This window comes from Jaculus jaculus, chromosome 8 (assembly GCF_020740685.1).
Source record: "Jaculus jaculus isolate mJacJac1 chromosome 8, mJacJac1.mat.Y.cur, whole genome shotgun sequence".
NCBI lineage: Eukaryota > Metazoa > Chordata > Mammalia > Rodentia > Dipodidae > Jaculus > Jaculus jaculus.
In genome coordinates, this window is record NC_059109.1 from 110616135 (window position 1) to 110634588 (window position 18454).

Genomic DNA, 18454 nt, shown 5'->3' on the forward strand with positions numbered 1-18454 from the left:
TGTGTGGAACTTTGTTGTGCTTTTTTAATATTATTATTTATTAGAGACAGAATGAGAATGTGCACCAGGGCTTCTAGCCACCACAAATGAAATCCAGATGCATGCACCGCTAGGTGCATCTGGCTTACATGGGTACTGGGAAATCAAACCTGGGTCTTTAGGCTTCGCAGGCAAGTGCCTTAAGTGCTAAGCCATCTTTCCAACCCTCTTTTAGTTTTTGAGGCAGGGTCTCACTCTAGCACAGGCTGGCACTTAACACACAGCAATCCTCTTACTTCAGCTTCCCAAGTACCACACCAGGTTACTATACCTAACTCTTTTAATAGTGAGGGAATTTTCCCAAGGAGGAACTTCAAAGTATACTGCAGAAACACCAGAAGCAGCTGCTGCCAGAGAGGGTGGGAATCTCCAGAGCCTCCAGAAGAATCTTCCTCACCCCTACCATCAGGTTTTACCATCCCACTGAGATGAGAAGGAGAAGATGTGTATTCAAGCTAATCTTGGGCAACAAGTCTCCTCGTCTGCACACCCTCAAGGGAAAAAGTTTGCAAACTCCACTGCCTACCCACTGACCCTCCAGGGAGAAGCACAAGGGGTTTGGGAGGGTCTTCTCTCCCTAGGGCTGGCAAGAGGCCCACCAAGGAGAAGCCTTACTGACTGTGTCCTCCTTTGGGCAAAAAGCCTATACATCTGAGATGGTGCACGTCCTTCCCATGGAACACCTTTGGGGAAATGCCAAAGCACCTTTTGCACCCAAGAAGCCTCAGAAAGGAGAGACTGGCACAACCCTGAACTGCAAGCTAAGCTGTTTCTAAGCACTGTAACTAGGTCATCAGGTTCCTGGAGAAGCCAGCTGTGGCTGGGGGATGGGGAGAGAAATTTTGTAACCTACCAAGGTCCTTATTTCCCTTCAGGCCCCACCCTCTGTGAAATCTGCACCTGCTCCTAAACTGACCCCTTCCCCCAGCTGGCCCAGCTGCCAGTAGCCCAATGGCCCTGGCCCTGCCTTCCTTTGAAAGCAGTCCTTCTTCACCAGGAGACACCTTATTTTACCTGAGGCTGCCAGAAGGAGCTGAGGGCAAGGAAGGGGTGGCTCTCCTGGAGGGTAATTTTACTACATCAGAGTAGCAAGAAGGCTGGGCCTTCTGGGGGCTACCAGGGCACCTTGCTGGCACTATCACAGCAGGTGGTAGGAGACAGGTGATGTTTACCCTACAGAGGCCAGAGTTGCCAAAAGACTTCAATCAGTCCTTTGAATCTGCACCTGGCTCTAAGCCCCAAAATAACAACCAGCACAGCCTACCAGATCTACAGGTCGCAGGTGCCTTTGACGTTAACCTCCCTACAGCTCTACCTGCTGAGCTCTGCTGGCAAGGGATTCTTTTTCCCAGGGGTTACTGGAATCCTATCTGCATCCCATAGGTGCTCTGGACCTCACCCATCTCTCTGCCCTAAGGCCTGTCATCAGTCACAGCTCCCTTTTGCTGCAGATTCTCTTTGGCTCTGGCCAATTCTGCACCATTTCCCAAATGCTTCACACAGGTGCCCCCCACAGCTGCCTGCCTGATTCTCACCCACCTAGTATGCCCCAAGCAAATGCTTTTCACCGATTTAAAACTTTCATAGAACTGGGTGTGGTAATGCAGGCCTAGAATCCCAACTACTGAGGAGGCTAGGGTAGGAGGATTGTGAGTTCAGGGCCCGTCAGGGTTACACAGAGAGACCTTGTGTAGCAAAATAGACATATGGCTGGGAATATAGCTGAGTGGTAGAGTACTTGCATAGTAACCACAGGGCCCTGGGTTCAACGCCCAGAATGAACTGGTGGGAGAAAGGGGAGAAGCCTTCATGGTCACATCTTCCTAATAAAGAATAGTGTCTAACCAGGCATGGTGATGTACACCTTTAATCCAACACTTGATAGGAGGACTGCCATGAGTTTGAGGTCATCCTGAGACTACATTGTGAATTCCAGGTCAGCTTGAGCTAGCGTGGGAGACCCTACCTTGAAAAACAACAACAACAAAAAGATAGTGTCTAACACAAAATGGCCTGGATAGCTATGGCCTCACAGTGCCTGACACTACCTGCATAAGACCATCATAAGAGGAGGAAAAGATCATGACATCAAAAGTAAAAGAGACTGATTGAGATGGGGAGGGGGTATGATGGAGAGTGGAATTTCAAAGGGGAAAGTGGGGGGAGGGTGGGTATTACCATGGGGTATTTTTTATAATCATGGAAGTTGTTAATAAAAAAAAAAAAAGATAGCATCTAAGACTGACTGAGCCCTCATGTCAGGCAATGGATAGTCTGCCTACAGCATTTTCAAAAAATGTTTTTATTTATTTGCAAGCAAAGAGAAATAAAGAGAAGAGAAACAGAAAGAAAGAAGGAAGGAAGGAAGAAAGGAAGGAAGGAAGATAGGACACCAAGGCTTCCAGCAGCTGCAAACCAACTCCAGATGCATGTGTCACCATGTATCTGGCTTTATGTGGGTACTGGGAAATTGACCCCAGGTTGTTAAGCTTTACAGGCAAGCACCTTAATTGCTAAGCCATCTCTCGGCCCCTGTCTAATGTGTGGTCCAAAATAAGTCTTTGTCCAATGTGACCCAGAGAAGCTGAAAGGTTGGACACTCCTAGTTATTCTACATTTATTCACTCAACAAACAGTGGCTAGATATCTCCTGTATGCCAAGCACTCTGCTGGACATTGGTAATGAAGGGGAAAGAGAAAGAGAAAGCTCTTACACTCTGGGAGCTTGTTTTCCTAAAGAAAAAGAAAAAGAAAAGACAGTAAACATGTAAACATTGGTGGCCATTAGGGAAGTGAGAGAGAGAGTTCTAATCAGACCTAGAGGCAGAGTGATTACCAGGAGAGAAAAACATCAAGCCTAGGAGAAGACCCCTTACCATTACCTTCACTTTACAGACAAGGAAACAGAGGCCTCAGTGTTCAAAGCTACCGCTACTTTGCTGAGAAGTGCCTAGTGATAGTCTTCTTTCCTGACCCTTTCCAACTGTTGGTGTAGAAGAGTCTAGACTGGGGGCTGGGGATGTAGCTCAGTTAGTAGAGTGCTTGCCCTGCATGTACAAGGCCCTATGTTGGATCCCCAGTACAAAACAGGGTGTGGTGCTACACACCTGTAACATAATAAATAAACAGAATAAAAAAGAAAAAGAAAAAGAAAGAAGGGGGGTGGAGAGACTACACTGACAATACAGCTGGCCGGGAACCAGATGTAAGGTGATGATATAGACTGAGGTGGAGGCCTCTGGGCCAAGTAATCAAATGGGTAGAGATGGTAGAAATTGGGTTCATTTGGCAGAGGCCCAGGGCACCTATAGAATACTATCAGTGGGTCTGACTTCTTCCATTTTTGAAGTCTATAGCACAGATTTGGCATGAGTCCTTCATCAGGTGTTGGAGGCCTACTTCTTTAAAAATATATTTTTTTTAATTTATTTGAGAGGGGGGGCAGATAGAAAGAGAGAGAGAGAGAGAGAGAGAGTGTGTGTGTGTGTGTGTGTGTGTGAATGGGCACACCAGGGCCTCCAGGCACTGCAAACGAACTCCAGATGCATGCGTGACCATGTGTATCTGGTTTACGTGGGTCTTGAAGAAGTACACCTGGGTCATTTGGCTCTGTACGCAAGTGCCTCAACCACTCAGCCATCTCTGCAGTCCTGGAGGCCTACTTCTGTTTCAGTTGTACTTGTCACTGGGGCACATCCCTGAAGGGTGTATTTTGTTCCCAGCCCCTCTTTCATGCCTCTTGCTTCCTTGCTACAATAAGGCAAGTGTATAAGTGACTTAACTTCACCACCCATGGGCCAATGTGCCCATGACTGAAATGGAGCCCAGTGCCCATGGTCTGAAGCCTCTGAAACTATGAACTTAAGTAAGTCTTTCCTCCTTTTAAACTACTGCTTTTCTCTGGTATTTTGTCAAAGTGACTAATTATAATGAACCTTGCCTGGTGTGTCTGGGAGCTGCAGGAACACATATGTGATGCACATAGATTGATTCAGATGGGGGCTGAGAGGTGGCTTAGTGGTTAAGATGCTTCCTTGCAAATGCCAAAGGATGTTGGTTTGAATCCCCAGGACCCATGTAAACCAGATGCACAAGGTGGTGCATGCACCTGGAGTTCGTTTGCAGGGCTGAAGGCCCTGATGTACCCATTCTCTCTCTGTCTCTTTCTCTCTCTCTCTCTCTCAAATAAACAAAATACACAAAACTTTGAGGATTTGATTCAGATGGCATGAAGGACACTAGCCAGCCCCAAGATGAGAAGCACTGAGACAAAACATGGGGTGCAGGCATACAGTTCCACTCACCACCTTAGCCACAGTACCTCCATTTCAAGCACTCATTAATATTTACTGATTTAGTAAAAAATAATAAAACTCCCAGGAAAGCACTGAGCAACGAATCTAGTCTTTGGGAAGGCAGGCAGCACTGGTAGTACTAGGTTCAAAGCCAGACATATGAGCAGGAATGAGGTGGCACACTCTGGTAATAGAGGCAATAGGATCAGGAGTTCAAGGACATCCTCAGCTATCTAGTGAGTCTGAGACAGACCTGGACTAACGAAACCATCTCAAAAAGCCAAAAAAAAAAAAAGGGGGGGGGCTGGAGAGATGGCTTAGAGGTAAGGCACTTGCCTGTGAAGCCTAAGGACCCAGGATTGATTCTCCAGGTCCCACATAAATCAGATCATGCTTCTGGAGTTCATTTCCAGTACCTGGAGGCCCTGGTACACCCATTCTCTCCCTCCCTCTCCCTCTCCTTGTCTCTAATAAATACAAATTAAAAAAACAACAAACACTTTTTTTAAGCCAAAAGAGCTGAACACATGGATTCTGAGTCTGCCACTGCAGTTTGTGGATACTAAGCAAGCTCCTTATCTTGATCTCCTCCCTGGAAATGAGGCTGAAGACCCCTACTTCATCTACCTCACCTAGAAAGTAATTTGGTAAATATAAAATGTCATCACTTACATAAAAGGAATTGTCATTATGCTACAGACTACTATTATAGGATGGCGGGCTTGGGAGCCCAAGTTTAAATCCCAGCTCTTCCTGGTACTGGCCCAGGCATCCCACTTTTCTGAGCTTTGGTTTTCTTGACCATAAAATGAAGATACCATCTATTTTGTAGGTTTTTTTTTTTTTTTTTTTTTTTTTTTTTTGCCTGAGAGACAGAAAGAGGCAGAGAGAAAGAGAGAATGGGCATACCAAGGCCTCCAAATGAACTCAATGCATGTACCACCATGTGCATCTGACATGTAGATACTGAGGAACCAAGCTTGGGTCGTTAGGCTTCTCAGTCAAGTGCCTTAACCAATAAGCTATCTCTTCAGCATTATTTGGTAGGACTTTTAAGGATAAGGCATAAAGAGCACAAACTTTAGAGTAAGACAGATCTTGTCTCAAATCCCGACTATGCCTCCTACAAGCCCTCTCAAATCTTAGTATCCTACACTGATAAGGTCGTCAGGTTAATAACATAGAGACATATCAATAAAGGCCTGTCCTGTTAAGTGCTGGGTAAATGCCAACACCTTTCCAGATACTGGTGAAGTGATAGAGGGAACACAGTGCAGGGAAGCATGGGAGCTCCTGTCCCAGGTTCTGCACATACTAACTGTGATATCCTGCATAAGCTGTCTTACCTCTCTTAGTTTCCTCGTTTGTGAAAAGGGGATAATAATAGTACCCATTTCTGAGTGTTGCTGTGAGAATGGAATCAATTACAACATGTAACACTGAACAATGCCTAGCATATAATAAGCATTCAATAAATGTTAGATACTATTAATAGCAATGTTGACAATAATATTAATCACCAAGTGGAGTAAGAGGGAGGGACTATTTACTGGGACGTGGGCATCCATGGAGTAATTCCAGAGTAGCGCCTGGACAGCTGTTTGTACGGAAGTTCTCAGCCTGCAGGCAACTCTTCTCTGGATAAGGCATGAGGCTGGGGGTTACAGGGCAAGAGTCCCAGCCCCACTGACCAGGGGCTAGCCTCTGGGGAAGCAAGTCAGGTTCCTTGGAAGGGACACAGTGTTCCCAGCCCTGCCTGACTCTGACTTAGGGAACAAAGGCACATGTGTGTGGCCAGGGTGGAGGGAGGGGAATGTTTCCCTTTCAAGAGTGGAACAAAGGACTGAGGCATAGTTGAGTGCATTCCAATCCCCGCCCAGGCCAGCTTCCATTCCTCAGATGATGGTCCAGCAAGGTTTTCAACCTTCTAGCTTCCTCCTGAAAGGTGACTCTGGTAGCTCAGGTTTACTCCACCCTCTGTCATCAAGCTCCAATAGACAGGATTTTTAAAATATATTTTTTATTTTATTTATTTGAGAGAGAGAATGGGCTCCCCAGGGTCTCTAGCCACTGCAAATGAACTCCAGACATGTGCGCCCCCCTTGTGCATCTGGCTTACATGGGTTGTGGGGAATCAAACCGGGGTCCTTAGGCTTTGCAGGCAAACGCTTTAACTGCTAAGCCATTTCCCCAGCTCAATAGGCAGGATTTATATGTGTGGAACCTCGGAGACTCTTTTAAGAATCTCTGTCCTATGCAGGGGAGGGTTAGGAGCCCCTGGGAAAAGTCAGTTAATGGACGACACAGGGACTTGTTACTCCAAGTAACAAGTTTAATGCCTCTCTAGGGGGAGTCCATAACTGACCTGCAATTGTGTGATGGAACCAAAGAGAACTCCGTTGTTCAGACCGACCTCATAGCCTAGCATGGAATGTGAGCTGGCAGAACTATGCAGAAAGGCGTTTTCTCAACTTTAAAGGCAGTGATCACAGGTTGGAGGAGAAGCTAGGTAAGGTGGGAAGGGAATGGAAGCAAAGAAAGTAACTAACAAGAGGAAAGGGAGGGCCATGTCCCAAAAAGTATGTGGTGGTGGGAGCTCTAGGGACATTACTTTCCAGTTTCCACACTCTCGCTGGCAGGAATCTGGCTGCTGGGCTGGGACAGGAAGCAGTCCATGGAAGTCATTGCAATGGCATTTCCTGAAGAGCAAGAGAAAAACCTCTAGTTCCGAGGGGAGCTCCGTACTCTGCCCAGAAAGCTCTGTAGCTTGGAGCTCACAGTAAGATTGGCCTGAGTCTCACCAGTAATGAAACCAAGTAGCAGAAGGTCCCAAAGGTGGTTTCTCTCTACAAAAACTTTATTTGCAAAACTCTGTATGTCAGAAATGGAAGGGCTGATGAAGTGACTGAGGAGCCCCAGGATTAGGGCGCTGCTACTACTGCTGCTAGGAACAGTCACTATTTTGGGCACCTGAAGATAAGAATTACCTCGCTGAGTCTTCAGAATGGCCATTACAGCCATTTTCTTTTTTTAATTTTTTTTGTTTATTTTTATTTATTTATTTGAGAGCGACAGACAGAGAAAGAGGCAGAGAGAGAGAGAATGGTCGTGCCAGGGCTTCAACCACTGCAAACGAACTCCAGACACGTGCAACCCCTTGTGCACCTGGCTAACATGGGTCCTGGGGAATCGAGCCTTGAACTGGGGTCCTTAGGCTTCACAGGCAAGTGCTCAACCGCAAAGACATCTCTACAGCCCCCATTACAGCCATTTTCAAGTTAAAAGATTGCCCAAGCCACCAGGAGATGAGCACTGAGGTCACTCCTGTGAAATGGAGAAGACATGTGGCTCAACCAACCTGGATGGCTACAGGGATCCAAACACACAAGGTGGACAATGTGCATGGAGTCTTATTCTTGTGGAGCCACCCTATGCCTGGCCACAAGAAGGTTAGCTGAGGTGCTCTATCTGTCCACAGCAAAGGGTCTGGATAGTGAAATCGGCCACAAGGCTAAAGCCAGGGAAAACCAGACCCCTAAGCTATTTCAAGCCCCCCCCCCCCCGGAAGGAGACACTAGAGTTGGGGATGAAATGACTGAAGAGTGTTTGGACCACCAGGGCAGACATATTCTGGAGCTCATACCATGACAAGACACAATAAAGAGGATGTGCTAATGGGTCAATATGAAAATAATGGATGCTCGTCAGGTGTGGTGGCACATGCCTTAAATCCCAGCACTTGCAAGGCAGAGGTATGAGGATCACTGTGAGTTTAAGGCCAGGCTGAGCTAGAGTGAGACTCTACCTCAAAAACAAATAAAATAAAATAAAATAAAATAAAATATATATATATGCACTCTTGCAGAAATACTGCAAGAGTAGAGAACTACTTATCAGAATTGTCAGAATAACACATTGGAAAAAAAAAAAACTATTCCTAAAGAAGAGTTACTTGCTCATTTATTTATTTAGGTCTAAGACAGTCCAGGCTGACATCCCAAGTACTAGGATTACAGACAGGTGTGCATCCTTATGCCCAGCCTAAGAGTTGGCTAGGCTGTTCAGATGCAGGAAAAACAGAGCACCCAACACAACTGGAGGGACCCACCAATATACCACGTGCAAAGCTGGTGTTACTACTCTCTAGTCCATTTCACCACATCTATCTATCATCCAGGTCAAAGTCACAATGCTTTCTCACTTGACAGCTGCACCAGCCTCTTTACTAGGTGAAGACCTGCGACCACCTTGCAGAATACACAGCATTAACTACCCTACTGTAAATCCTCTCATGGCCTCTCTCTCATTCCAAAGCCAAACCTGAACCTGGCTGGTAACATTCTATGGGCTCTGGCTCCAGTTGCCTCTCCCTCCTGCCCCGCAAGCTTCCTGTGCCCTCACCTCATCATCCAGCCATACTGACCATGCCCATCCCTGAAAATGCCTTCCTGAGTCCACCTTTCTGTTGGACATGTTCTCTATACACAGACCACCTCGTCTCCTTCACATCTGTGTTCAAAAAACCTTTGTTGGGGCTCAGGATACACTACCTCAAACTATGACTGTAGGAGCCCAGAATATATACCCCTAAAATAGACTTACTTGGCAAAGCTGAAGTTAGTTATTCTAAGAAACTACAAACATGGTAGTGGCTCTAAAAAGCTGTCTTTTTGTAAAGGAAACATCTATAGAGGAAATCTCTGTCACTCAAAGTATATGTGTCAGTTGGCTGCTCTAGACAACTCTGATTACCTGAGACAGCACACAACACAACAGAACCTCTCTCATAGTCCTTCCTATTGCTCTGGATACTATATAAGCATCAGCCTAACACTTTGTGGAGTTGGTTTGAATACACAGGTCATCACAATGCTTTTGTTCTTCTGGTAATTTATCTTAGGTTGATTTAATTCACATTCTAGCAACAGAACTTTAAAAAGGTGGGGCCATATTTAATTCCCCCACACCTTAGTTGATCATTCTTTGTAAAGTACAGTATTTTTAAATCTTTGTAAAGTATTCCTGCCTTGCTAGAAATACTCTTATGCATCAGTCTGCCTTCTTTTCTTCAGGCACTTATTATTATCTTTCACTTGCATGCATAAATTAACAAGACGAATACAAGAAAAGCATTGTTAGATTTTGTGAGACCACAGTGTACTTTCATACACTAAAAGAGCTTCAATGTCACAAGGCTATATAACCTTTTAGTATAGGGACTACTGCGGCATATGCAGTCCATCACTGACAGAAATATTGTTATACAGTTATGTATGTATTGTCCCTCTTCCCACCAGAATATGAGCTACATGAGGCAGAAACTTCGTTTATTTACCACTATTTTCTAGTACCTACCATACCCTAGCACAAAGTGGGAGCTCATAAGCAAGGAATCAATGAAGGAATGACTGGCTGGTAAAGTACTACTTCTATCATCATTATTCTGGCTTGACAAGTTCCCTTTCTTTGGGAATTCAGTAGCTCTGTCTGAGGTGTGTGATAGGTCCAACACTTGTGCTCAGCCCTGAGCAAGATGCTCCATTCCCAAGATGCACCTAACCCTGAGAGAGTACAGCTGTTAGAAATGCCTTTCTCTGCTTCACTTTTTTTTTGTTATTAATATCTTGTTTATTTGGGGGGGGGGGCAGATGGAATGGGTGAGCCAGGGCCTCCAGCCATTGCAAATAAACTTCAGATGCATGTGCCACCTTGTGTATCTGGCTCACTTGGGTACTAGGAAATTGAACCTGGGTCCTTATGCTTCTCAGCCAAGTGCATTAACCACTAAGCCATCTCTCCAGCCCTCAGCTCCACTCTTAACTTCTTTAACTGTATGCAAGGTTTGCTGGGGACAACATTTATTAACAAGGTGAAGCTCTCTTCCTTTACATGTGAGAAGGTAGTGACGAGTTCTCCCAGGAACAGAAAGGAATAGTAGTACTGTCTTGACTTTGATATGCTGACTGGGAGTAAGTAACGAGACAAAGGCTGTAGGGACAGAAGAGGATCCAGGACAGTGATCCCTTCTAGAAAACAGAATTCTATAGAGGACCCTGTTGACTTAGGTTAAAGACAGGAGGGGGACAGAGATCTGGCTAGACTGAGGTGGTTGAAGATCCTGTTTCTGTTGCACAGCAGCTCCTTGAAAATTACTTCTAAATCTAGGCACACTAAATCCAGACAAAACTTCAATTGCTTAAAAGAAAGCCCCATGATGGAAGGCTGGAGGATTCAGGAAAAACCAAGGTCAGGTACAGAGGTCACAGTTCAAACTCACTGGCTTCCAGACAGAAGTCTACTGGGGGAAGGGGTCAAGTAACAACTGCTGCTTGGTGCAATTCAAGCAAATCTGGCATTCACTCACAAACAAGTCGAGAAACCCCTCCAGGTTCCACTGGAGTCCTCAAAAAAAAAAAAAATCCTAAGGTAATTTTCAAGCAGAAAATGAAGGGCTCCATGTGGCTGCTGGGCAAACTGTACCTAGAAGTCTGGAAAACCCACATACCCTATGGTAACAGAGTTTTTTAAGAGCCACCTAAAAGGTGTACCCAGGAGAAGTGGGTATTCCAAGGGAGATCCCCTGAGATATATGGGGACCTGTGATTACTAAAAATTTCCATGTTTAGGGTTTCTAATGGGGTTTCCCCAAGAAAACCACAGAACTGCCAAATCTGCAGAGGAGCTGAGGTACTTCAGCTAAGCATACGTCCATGCTGAAGAAGCCAGACAGGTGAGAGAAGCCTACAGAAGCTAGAACACAGCCATGAAACCTGAGAAAGGCCAAGCTAGGTTTTCTCCCCTCATACTTTATGTATTGCTTCTGGCAATGGCCTTTCCATCAGGCACAAGGGTTTCTCCAGAGACATCTATCCCAAAGTGGCCTGACCCACCTGAGCCCTCCCCCACACTCCCAATGGAAAGCCCCCTCCCATTCTTCTATCCATTGGTGGAAAGGCTATATGTATTCTAATGAGTATTTCAGGTATTGGCTTTGTTTCTTCTTTTTATTCACTATGTAGTCTCAGGGTGGCCTTGAACTCATGGGTGATCTTCCTACCTCTGCCTCCCAACTCCTGGGATTAAAGGTGAGCACCAAGGCTGCTTGGCTTTGTTTCTTAAAGAGTAACTGCAGGGGGGCAAAGTTCAGTTCCCTGAGGGAGGAAGCCCATTCATCAGAAGACGTGCTTCCACCCTACAATTAAGGAGAAGGGAAGGGCTTTTACTCTAGATCCTTTACTGGAGTCAGGCTATGGCAGCTGGGTATGATTATTCCATTTTACAGGTGGGGAGACAAGAAAGGCAAGGTTCAGCATTCTTCCAGGTGACTCAGGCAGTCAGTAGGATGGCCAGAGGCTGGAATTCCAGTCCTTAGAGCATCACCTGCAATTAAGCAGAAACTAGGGACAGGCTACCTCCCTGCACACATGCCACTGCCATCTGTTGGCAAGGCCTGAGAAGATTTCAACCATGAAGGCACTAACAAGAAGCCCAGCCTAACATGGTGGTGCACACCTTTAATCCCAGCACTCGTGAGGCAGAGGTAGGAGGATCACTGTAAGTTCGAAGCCACCCTGAGACTACAGAGTGAATTCCAGGTCAACCTGGGCTAGAGTGAGACAATACCTTGAAAAGCCAAAAAAAAAAAAAAGCCTATTCTCACCAGGTAAAACCCTAATATTCATGTAACACCTCCCATGTCTGAATTTTACCTGCTATAGTATGAGGCTATCCACGCCTTTGGAAACCTGCTATTAATGATAAAGGGGCTGTCTTCTTATGCTATAGCCACAAACTGGAGTGAGCACTTTCACAGACATGTTTGCTCAGCTCAATATCATCTTTGGCTTTCTAGGCCAGACTGTCTGGCGTACTTCTATTACTTCTTGAACAACCTAATAGGGAGGGAAAGTGTTTAGGCTTTAGAGTTAGGCCAAACTTAGTGTAAATTTTCATTCCAACATTTAGGTGGCTGAGAAACATCTAGGGTCACTTAGTCAGTCACTACAAACTTCATATGTAAACTGGGGGGCAACCATCTACCTCGGAAGGTTATTGTGTGGAACATATAAATGACCATGCATTTCTATGATGGAAGACACCATATCTGGCTTAAACTACCTTAGCACACTGCCTGCTCCATCAATAGATGTTCACTAAATAGGATGCACCAGTAAAGGACATAACACAATGTCTAATGCATGAGAAGCACTCAAGAAAGGCTAATTCACACTCTCCTGGGGCTACTGTCCACCTGATGTTGGCCAGAAGGTGAGGTCCACCCTCTGCTCATGCCATCATTTTCCCCTGCCATCATGGAGCTTCCCCTTGAGCCTGGGCTGCCTACAGATGCTCCTGCATGGACACAGCAGAGCAAGTCTGTATCTTTTCCTTGGCATTGCTAAAGATGTTAAAGCATGGTTGTGCTTGAGTTCCAGTGGAAATTATGGTACTTATGCTTGGTGAATTTGTTGATGACTACACCATCAGAGTGAATGGTATTTGCTATGCCACAGTCAGGAACAGATGTCAGTGCAAAAGCAGGTGACCCAGTGTCCCAAACCAAAATGTCAGGTATGCTGAAAGAAACAGGAAGGCCTGAGATGGTTGTTGGTTGGTATTAGAGTCATCATGGCTTTGGCTGTTGGCTTAAAAAAAAAAAAAAAAAATAAGAAAAAGAAAGGCTAATTCCCTTCCCCTTGTCAGTAAGGATGCTAAGTTTACAGCACACCCTGAGTAGACCACCTCAACTCCTACACCCCTGGGTCTCCTAGCTGCTGCCTCCCGGAAAGTCAGCAACAGCACTATCGTAGTGCCTGTCTGTGTGTAGCTCACAACAGGACTATACCTGTGAGGAAAATGGCCAGGTACCTCCCACCAAGGCTCAAAAGATCTTGAGTAAAATGTTCTTTATCCCCAGGCCTCAGGGGAAGAATGCCTGCTCAGAATGGCTCTGTCACAACCAACTCTTCTGAACACATCCCTACTCTGCTCACCAAGCGGAAGTGGCATGTTACAAGGTATGTTGCCCAACAGGCTCTGGAGATTCTTGAGCGAAGAGATGGTAGAAGGTGGAATTTCAGCCAGTGGGGAGCTAATGAACTTGCCCCAAACTGCTGCCTTAGGTAGGTTTAGCATTTTTCCAGGTGACTGCAACATGACATACAACAGGGGGTAGTTGGCAATTCTCAGGTGCAGGTAGCCTTTGTAGAGGCTGGCTGGCAGACCTCCACCTGCCTTTTGTTTATAACTGGCAACAGCACACATGGTATTAGGACCACTGACTAAAGACTAAAGAAAGTCCCTACTTGGAGGCAGTTCGGGAGGGTGTGTCTTAAGTGCTGGAATCCTGTCCCCCCTGTAATCAGCTGAACAAATATTTGCGCCAAAAGAGAATCAAAGCAGGAGGGAATAGAAGAGGTCATAGAACACACCGACAGGAACTATTTAATCAGTTATCTCCCCAGGGAGTTCATTTACAGATTGGTTTTGAAGCCTGGTCATCCTTAGCTCTAAAGAGCCCATCTTTATATCTGCCAACTCCACTCCAGTCATCTGACGTCTATTGACTTGACCTCCTTGACTTTTACAAGAGCTAATGGAGGGAGAAGAGTGGATGAAGTAGCAAAGAAATGAGAAATGGGGTGGAGTTCCAAAGTAACCCAGGAGGTCTCTGGCACCGAGGTAACAGTGAGGAGCCAGTCCCGCCCTTGGCCCAGCCTATGGCAACCACATTCTTGACATTCCTGAGTCTACCGTGCTTGGCCCCTTCCACCTCAGTTCCTTCAATGGATGACTTATTTTCCACAGCTTGCCAATATTCTGCATATTCTGAGGAAACAGAATACTTATCAAGACCTGGATCTGCCCAAGGCAAGGGCAGAGTTGATTAAGAGTAAAGACTGTCACGGGTAAGGGAGCTCTCTCTCACCTCCATCTCACCCAGTCGGTGATAGGCAGGACTCTCCCTCTGAAGAAAAGACACTTACTGATGTCATTCCTTGCTCACACATCTCCAAGATTTACAATAATCTCTAAAACAAGGAAAGTTTGCCACATTTTTGGTGTGGAAGAAACTAATGCTCAAGAAGGCAAACCAGCTTGTCCAAGGTCATGCAGCTCGTTAAGAGATACACCCACATCCAGCCTGTCACCTTATCTGAATGTCCTGTAGAGTCCCACAGACTGGGCTCTTGCTTTGCCAGCAAACACAGGTTGGTGAAGAGGCCCCAGGGCCCTTGGCTGGAAAGTAAACAGGCAGGGCAGCTGGATCTCCCCAACCTACCACAGACAGTGAGGTACGAAGTCCTGGGACTTAATGTATGACACAGCAAGAGCTTTACAAACAAGGTAACCATGCAGAAAATTGCACACTTTGGGGAAAATAAATTTAGGGGCACAGTGTAATCTAACCTAAAATCAGCTATATTCAGCCACCCAAGCCAGTGGGGACTTCTGCCTGTCCAAATGGTCTGAGGAGTATCATGTGTGCAAACTCTGAAATAAAGGGGACTTGACTTGTGGAAGGGAAACCTGGATAGGACAGTCTAGTAGTGAGAAAGAGGGTGGAAGGGCTTGTGGGTCACCAGCAGACCCACTTTTTCCAAATACTATGTTCATCAGCCCTCTGTATTGCGAACCACTGTATTAAGGTAGGGGGAACCCTGTGTGAACTTCCCACTCTCAAAAAAACACACAGGATATGCTTACCTCTGCTGAGAAACTGGAACAAAACTGAAAAAAAGTGGGGACACAAGGGAAACCAGAATGAAAGATCCAGGTCCCTCAAGAATGGGCTTATCTGTATTTCCAAAGAGTTAACCTCTTGTGTTGAAATGAGGCCAGGCAGGTCTCCTTAGCAATCGGCATCTCCAACAATCACAACAAGCAACAGACAAGAGACGGAGATGGGCAGCTGAGATCTCCAAAGGAAAAAGACATGCACAAGGGGCGTGGTTCTTACCCAGCCGCCGTTCTCCTGGATCCAAGGCTCCAGGTGGTCATTCAGGTACGTGGTCATCCAACTTGCAATCCGACTCACCAACACCTGCATCTCCTTGTCTACGCTTTCCACACACAGTGCCCCGCCGAAGGAGAAGAAGGCCACAATGCGACCCCAGTTTACCCCATCCCGGAAGAGTTCATTCACTACCTGTTCAAAGCTCTGATATGCTGTCCCCGGGGTTATATGAAGCTGGGATGTTAGATCACTGAATGCCCGCCGGTACCGCAGTTCAAACTCGTCGCCTGCCTCCCTCAGCGCTTGCTTCACTGCTGCCATGGGGATCACCTCCCGGGCATCCAAACTGCTGCTGTGGCCAGTGGCTCCATTCACAGCCGGGCTGTCCACCAGGTGCCAGGATGGGTTACCATTGATAGCACTGGGGGTCTCCATCTCTGATTCAGTCCCTTCTGGGGCCTCAGTCCTGTTCTCTTCGACATCACTAAACTGACTCCAGCTGTATCCTTTCTGGGAAAGCTTGTAGGTGAGAAAGTCAACCACCAGCTCCCGGTTGCTCTGAGACATTTTTATAATATAGATGGGCTCAACCAGTCCATTGTCCAAAACACCTGCTCACTCACTGGGTCTGGTCTGTGCTTAGTGATTCTCTTCCAAGATCCAAAGCCAAGATAATGTTCTGAAGAGAGAGAGAGAGAGAGAGAGCTTCAGGAGAAAAAAATTAATATGCATGTCATTTACCCAACAATATCCCATTCCTCCTCCAGGTACCAGAACTGGCTTCTTTGTGGCTTTTATGAAGGTCTGAGGCCAGGTTCTAAGAGACTTCAATGAAGTCAAAATGAAAGGGACCAGCGGGTTCCAAATTACTGCATCCGCCTTTTTAACCAGTCACCCACCCCCTTTTCTCTGAAATGCCTTCCTCGGAAAGTCACCCCCATGGGTAATCCCCCTTACTCCTCCACCACCACCACCACCTACATTCAAATCTCTCAGACAGGTGCAGCCCCCGGAAGATCTTTTGTATCATAGGACGGCAGAGGAGGTGGTGGCACGGTTGCCGGTAACTCAGCCGGCCTCGCGGCGCGGCTGGCCAAAAAAAAAAAAAAAAGCCAGCTCCGGCCGGAGGGATCATGCGACCTGGTAGGCTAAGAGCCCAGAAGGCGACACAGGAATTGCGAAGCTTAGGAACCTGCCCCCTTGCTGGCTTCCTCCATCGCCCTGATCGAGGGCGGGCGGCCTCTCTGTTCCGCAGCCTCCAGCCACCGGGGAGCCCAACCCCCTCGCTCTTGCACGCCCCTTGGCTCTCCGCCTCCTACTGGGAGCCAGGAGAACTCTCCCGGAGGTACGGGCACAGTGTAATTTACCCCCCCCCCACATACACACACACACACCCCCTTTTTCTTTCTATTTAAGTACCAGCCCTGGGTGAGGCTTCCGAAACCCTGAAGGGACTTCTCCGTGGATCTCAAGGTTTCCAGGAGGGACGCGGGGAGGGGACATGGACCTCGGATCTGCGATCAGATTTCGGAAAGGCCACCTCCGGGCCTTTCCGGGAGGTTGAAGGCTGGAGACCCCCCAAAAACGCCGCTGGTTGTCTCTGAATTCCCCAAAGGCCCTGGACATGGCGGTGGGGGATTGCCAGGTCCTCCATGGCGCGCCCGGACACAATGGCCGCCGGCGCCCGGCACAAAGACGGGCAGAAGGGGGAGGCGCTGAGCTTCTCCACCCGTCAGGGAGACGGGTCGAGGTTCCCCCACAGCTGAGACCACGTTGTTTTCTTTCTTTCTTTTTTTTTTTTTTTTCTTTTCTTTTGCCGAGTGTGTTGGGGGGGGGACAGGCCCAAGGCGGCCTCTTGGAGCCCTCCCCTGGAGGGCTCGCGGGCCGGAGGTTGCACCTCTCTGGAACCCGGTGTGGGTGGGCTGCGGCCTCGAGGCTTCTCCCGCTCCCGAGGCCGGGTACCCGCCGAGCCACCGCCCCGTTGCTAGGCAACCGCCCTCCCTCAGGGGCGCCCCCCTAGACCTTTCTGGGAGGAGGGGTCTCGTCCCCGGCGGCCCGTCCCCGCGCAGCCAATCAGCGAGTCCAGTCGGCACGGAAGCGGGACGGCGAAGGCTCCCATTGGGCGCAGCGCCTGTCAGGCACAGGGGAGGCGGTGCTCTCACCTGCGAGCCCAGCGAGCCGTGGGGGACCACATCCCCCCTTCATGGGCCTGGTGGCTTCCTCGCGCGAGGGCTCTTCGCGGACGAGTTGGGCGCCCGCGGACCTGGTCCGGCCTACCTGGCTGACGGCTCGAGCCGTGTCTCCCGAACAAGCAAGCCGGCCTCAGTTTCCCCTGAAGAGACCGGGGGAACTTGCAAGCTCAGTCACTTCCGGTGCCGCGCCGGCGCGCGCGAGCCCGAGACGCAAGCGGAGTGCGCGCTTTGAGTGACTGGCGTCGAGACGTGGGAGAGGGCGCCCCCTGGCGGGAGGTCCAGGTAGTGCGGAGACGCCGGGAATCGGTGTTCACATTCCATTCATTCAGTCGGATTCATCGGTCCCTTTGGACACAAAGGCGCTTTTTTTTTTTTTTTTTGAGGTAGAGTTTCACTCTAGCCCAAGCTGACTTGGAATTTACCCGTAGGCCCAGGCTGGCCTCAGACTCACGATCGACCTACCTCTGGAGCCTCCCGAGTGCTGAGATTAAAGGTGTGCGCCATGATGCTCGGATCTCTCAACTACTTTGTACACTCATTTTCTTGGTTCTAAAATAACTACTAACATTTTAGAGAGCGTGTTAAAGAAGTTGTGACTTGTGCGATTTAAGGGGTGGGAGTTTGGGGAATACGCACCTTTAATCCCAGCACTGAAGAGACTGAGGCAGGAAGATCTCAGTGAGTTTGAGGCCAGCCTGGACTACAAAGTGAATTCCAGGTCAGGTTGGGCTACAATAAGACCCCTGCCTTGAAAAACAACAAACCTGTTGTGGTGGCGCATGCCTTTAATCCCAGCACTTGGGAAGCAGAGGTAAGAGAAGCCCTGTGAATGTCAGACCAGCCTGACACTGTATAGTGAATTCCAGTAGGACCCTACCTTGAAAAACTAATAAATATGATAAACAACAAAATATTGAAAGGTGTTCAAGGCCGGGCGTGGTGGCGCACGCCTCTAATCCCAGCACTCTAGA

At 47.7% G+C, this 18454-nt stretch overlaps 1 protein-coding gene across 1 annotated transcript in view; it reads right to left on the minus strand.

Moving 5' to 3' along the window:
* Positions 1-17252, minus strand: part of Bcl2l1 (BCL2 like 1) — a 60328-nt gene extending 43076 nt beyond the window's left edge. The window contains exons 1-2 of the mRNA XM_045157418.1: positions 16711-17252; positions 15295-15970 (exon numbers count right to left, since the gene is read on the minus strand). Coding sequence (XP_045013353.1) covers positions 15295-15858 — 564 coding nt within the window. The 5' untranslated portion in view covers positions 15859-15970; positions 16711-17252. The remainder of the gene's footprint in view (positions 1-15294; positions 15971-16710) is intronic.
* Positions 17253-18454: the final 1202 nt, after the last annotated feature.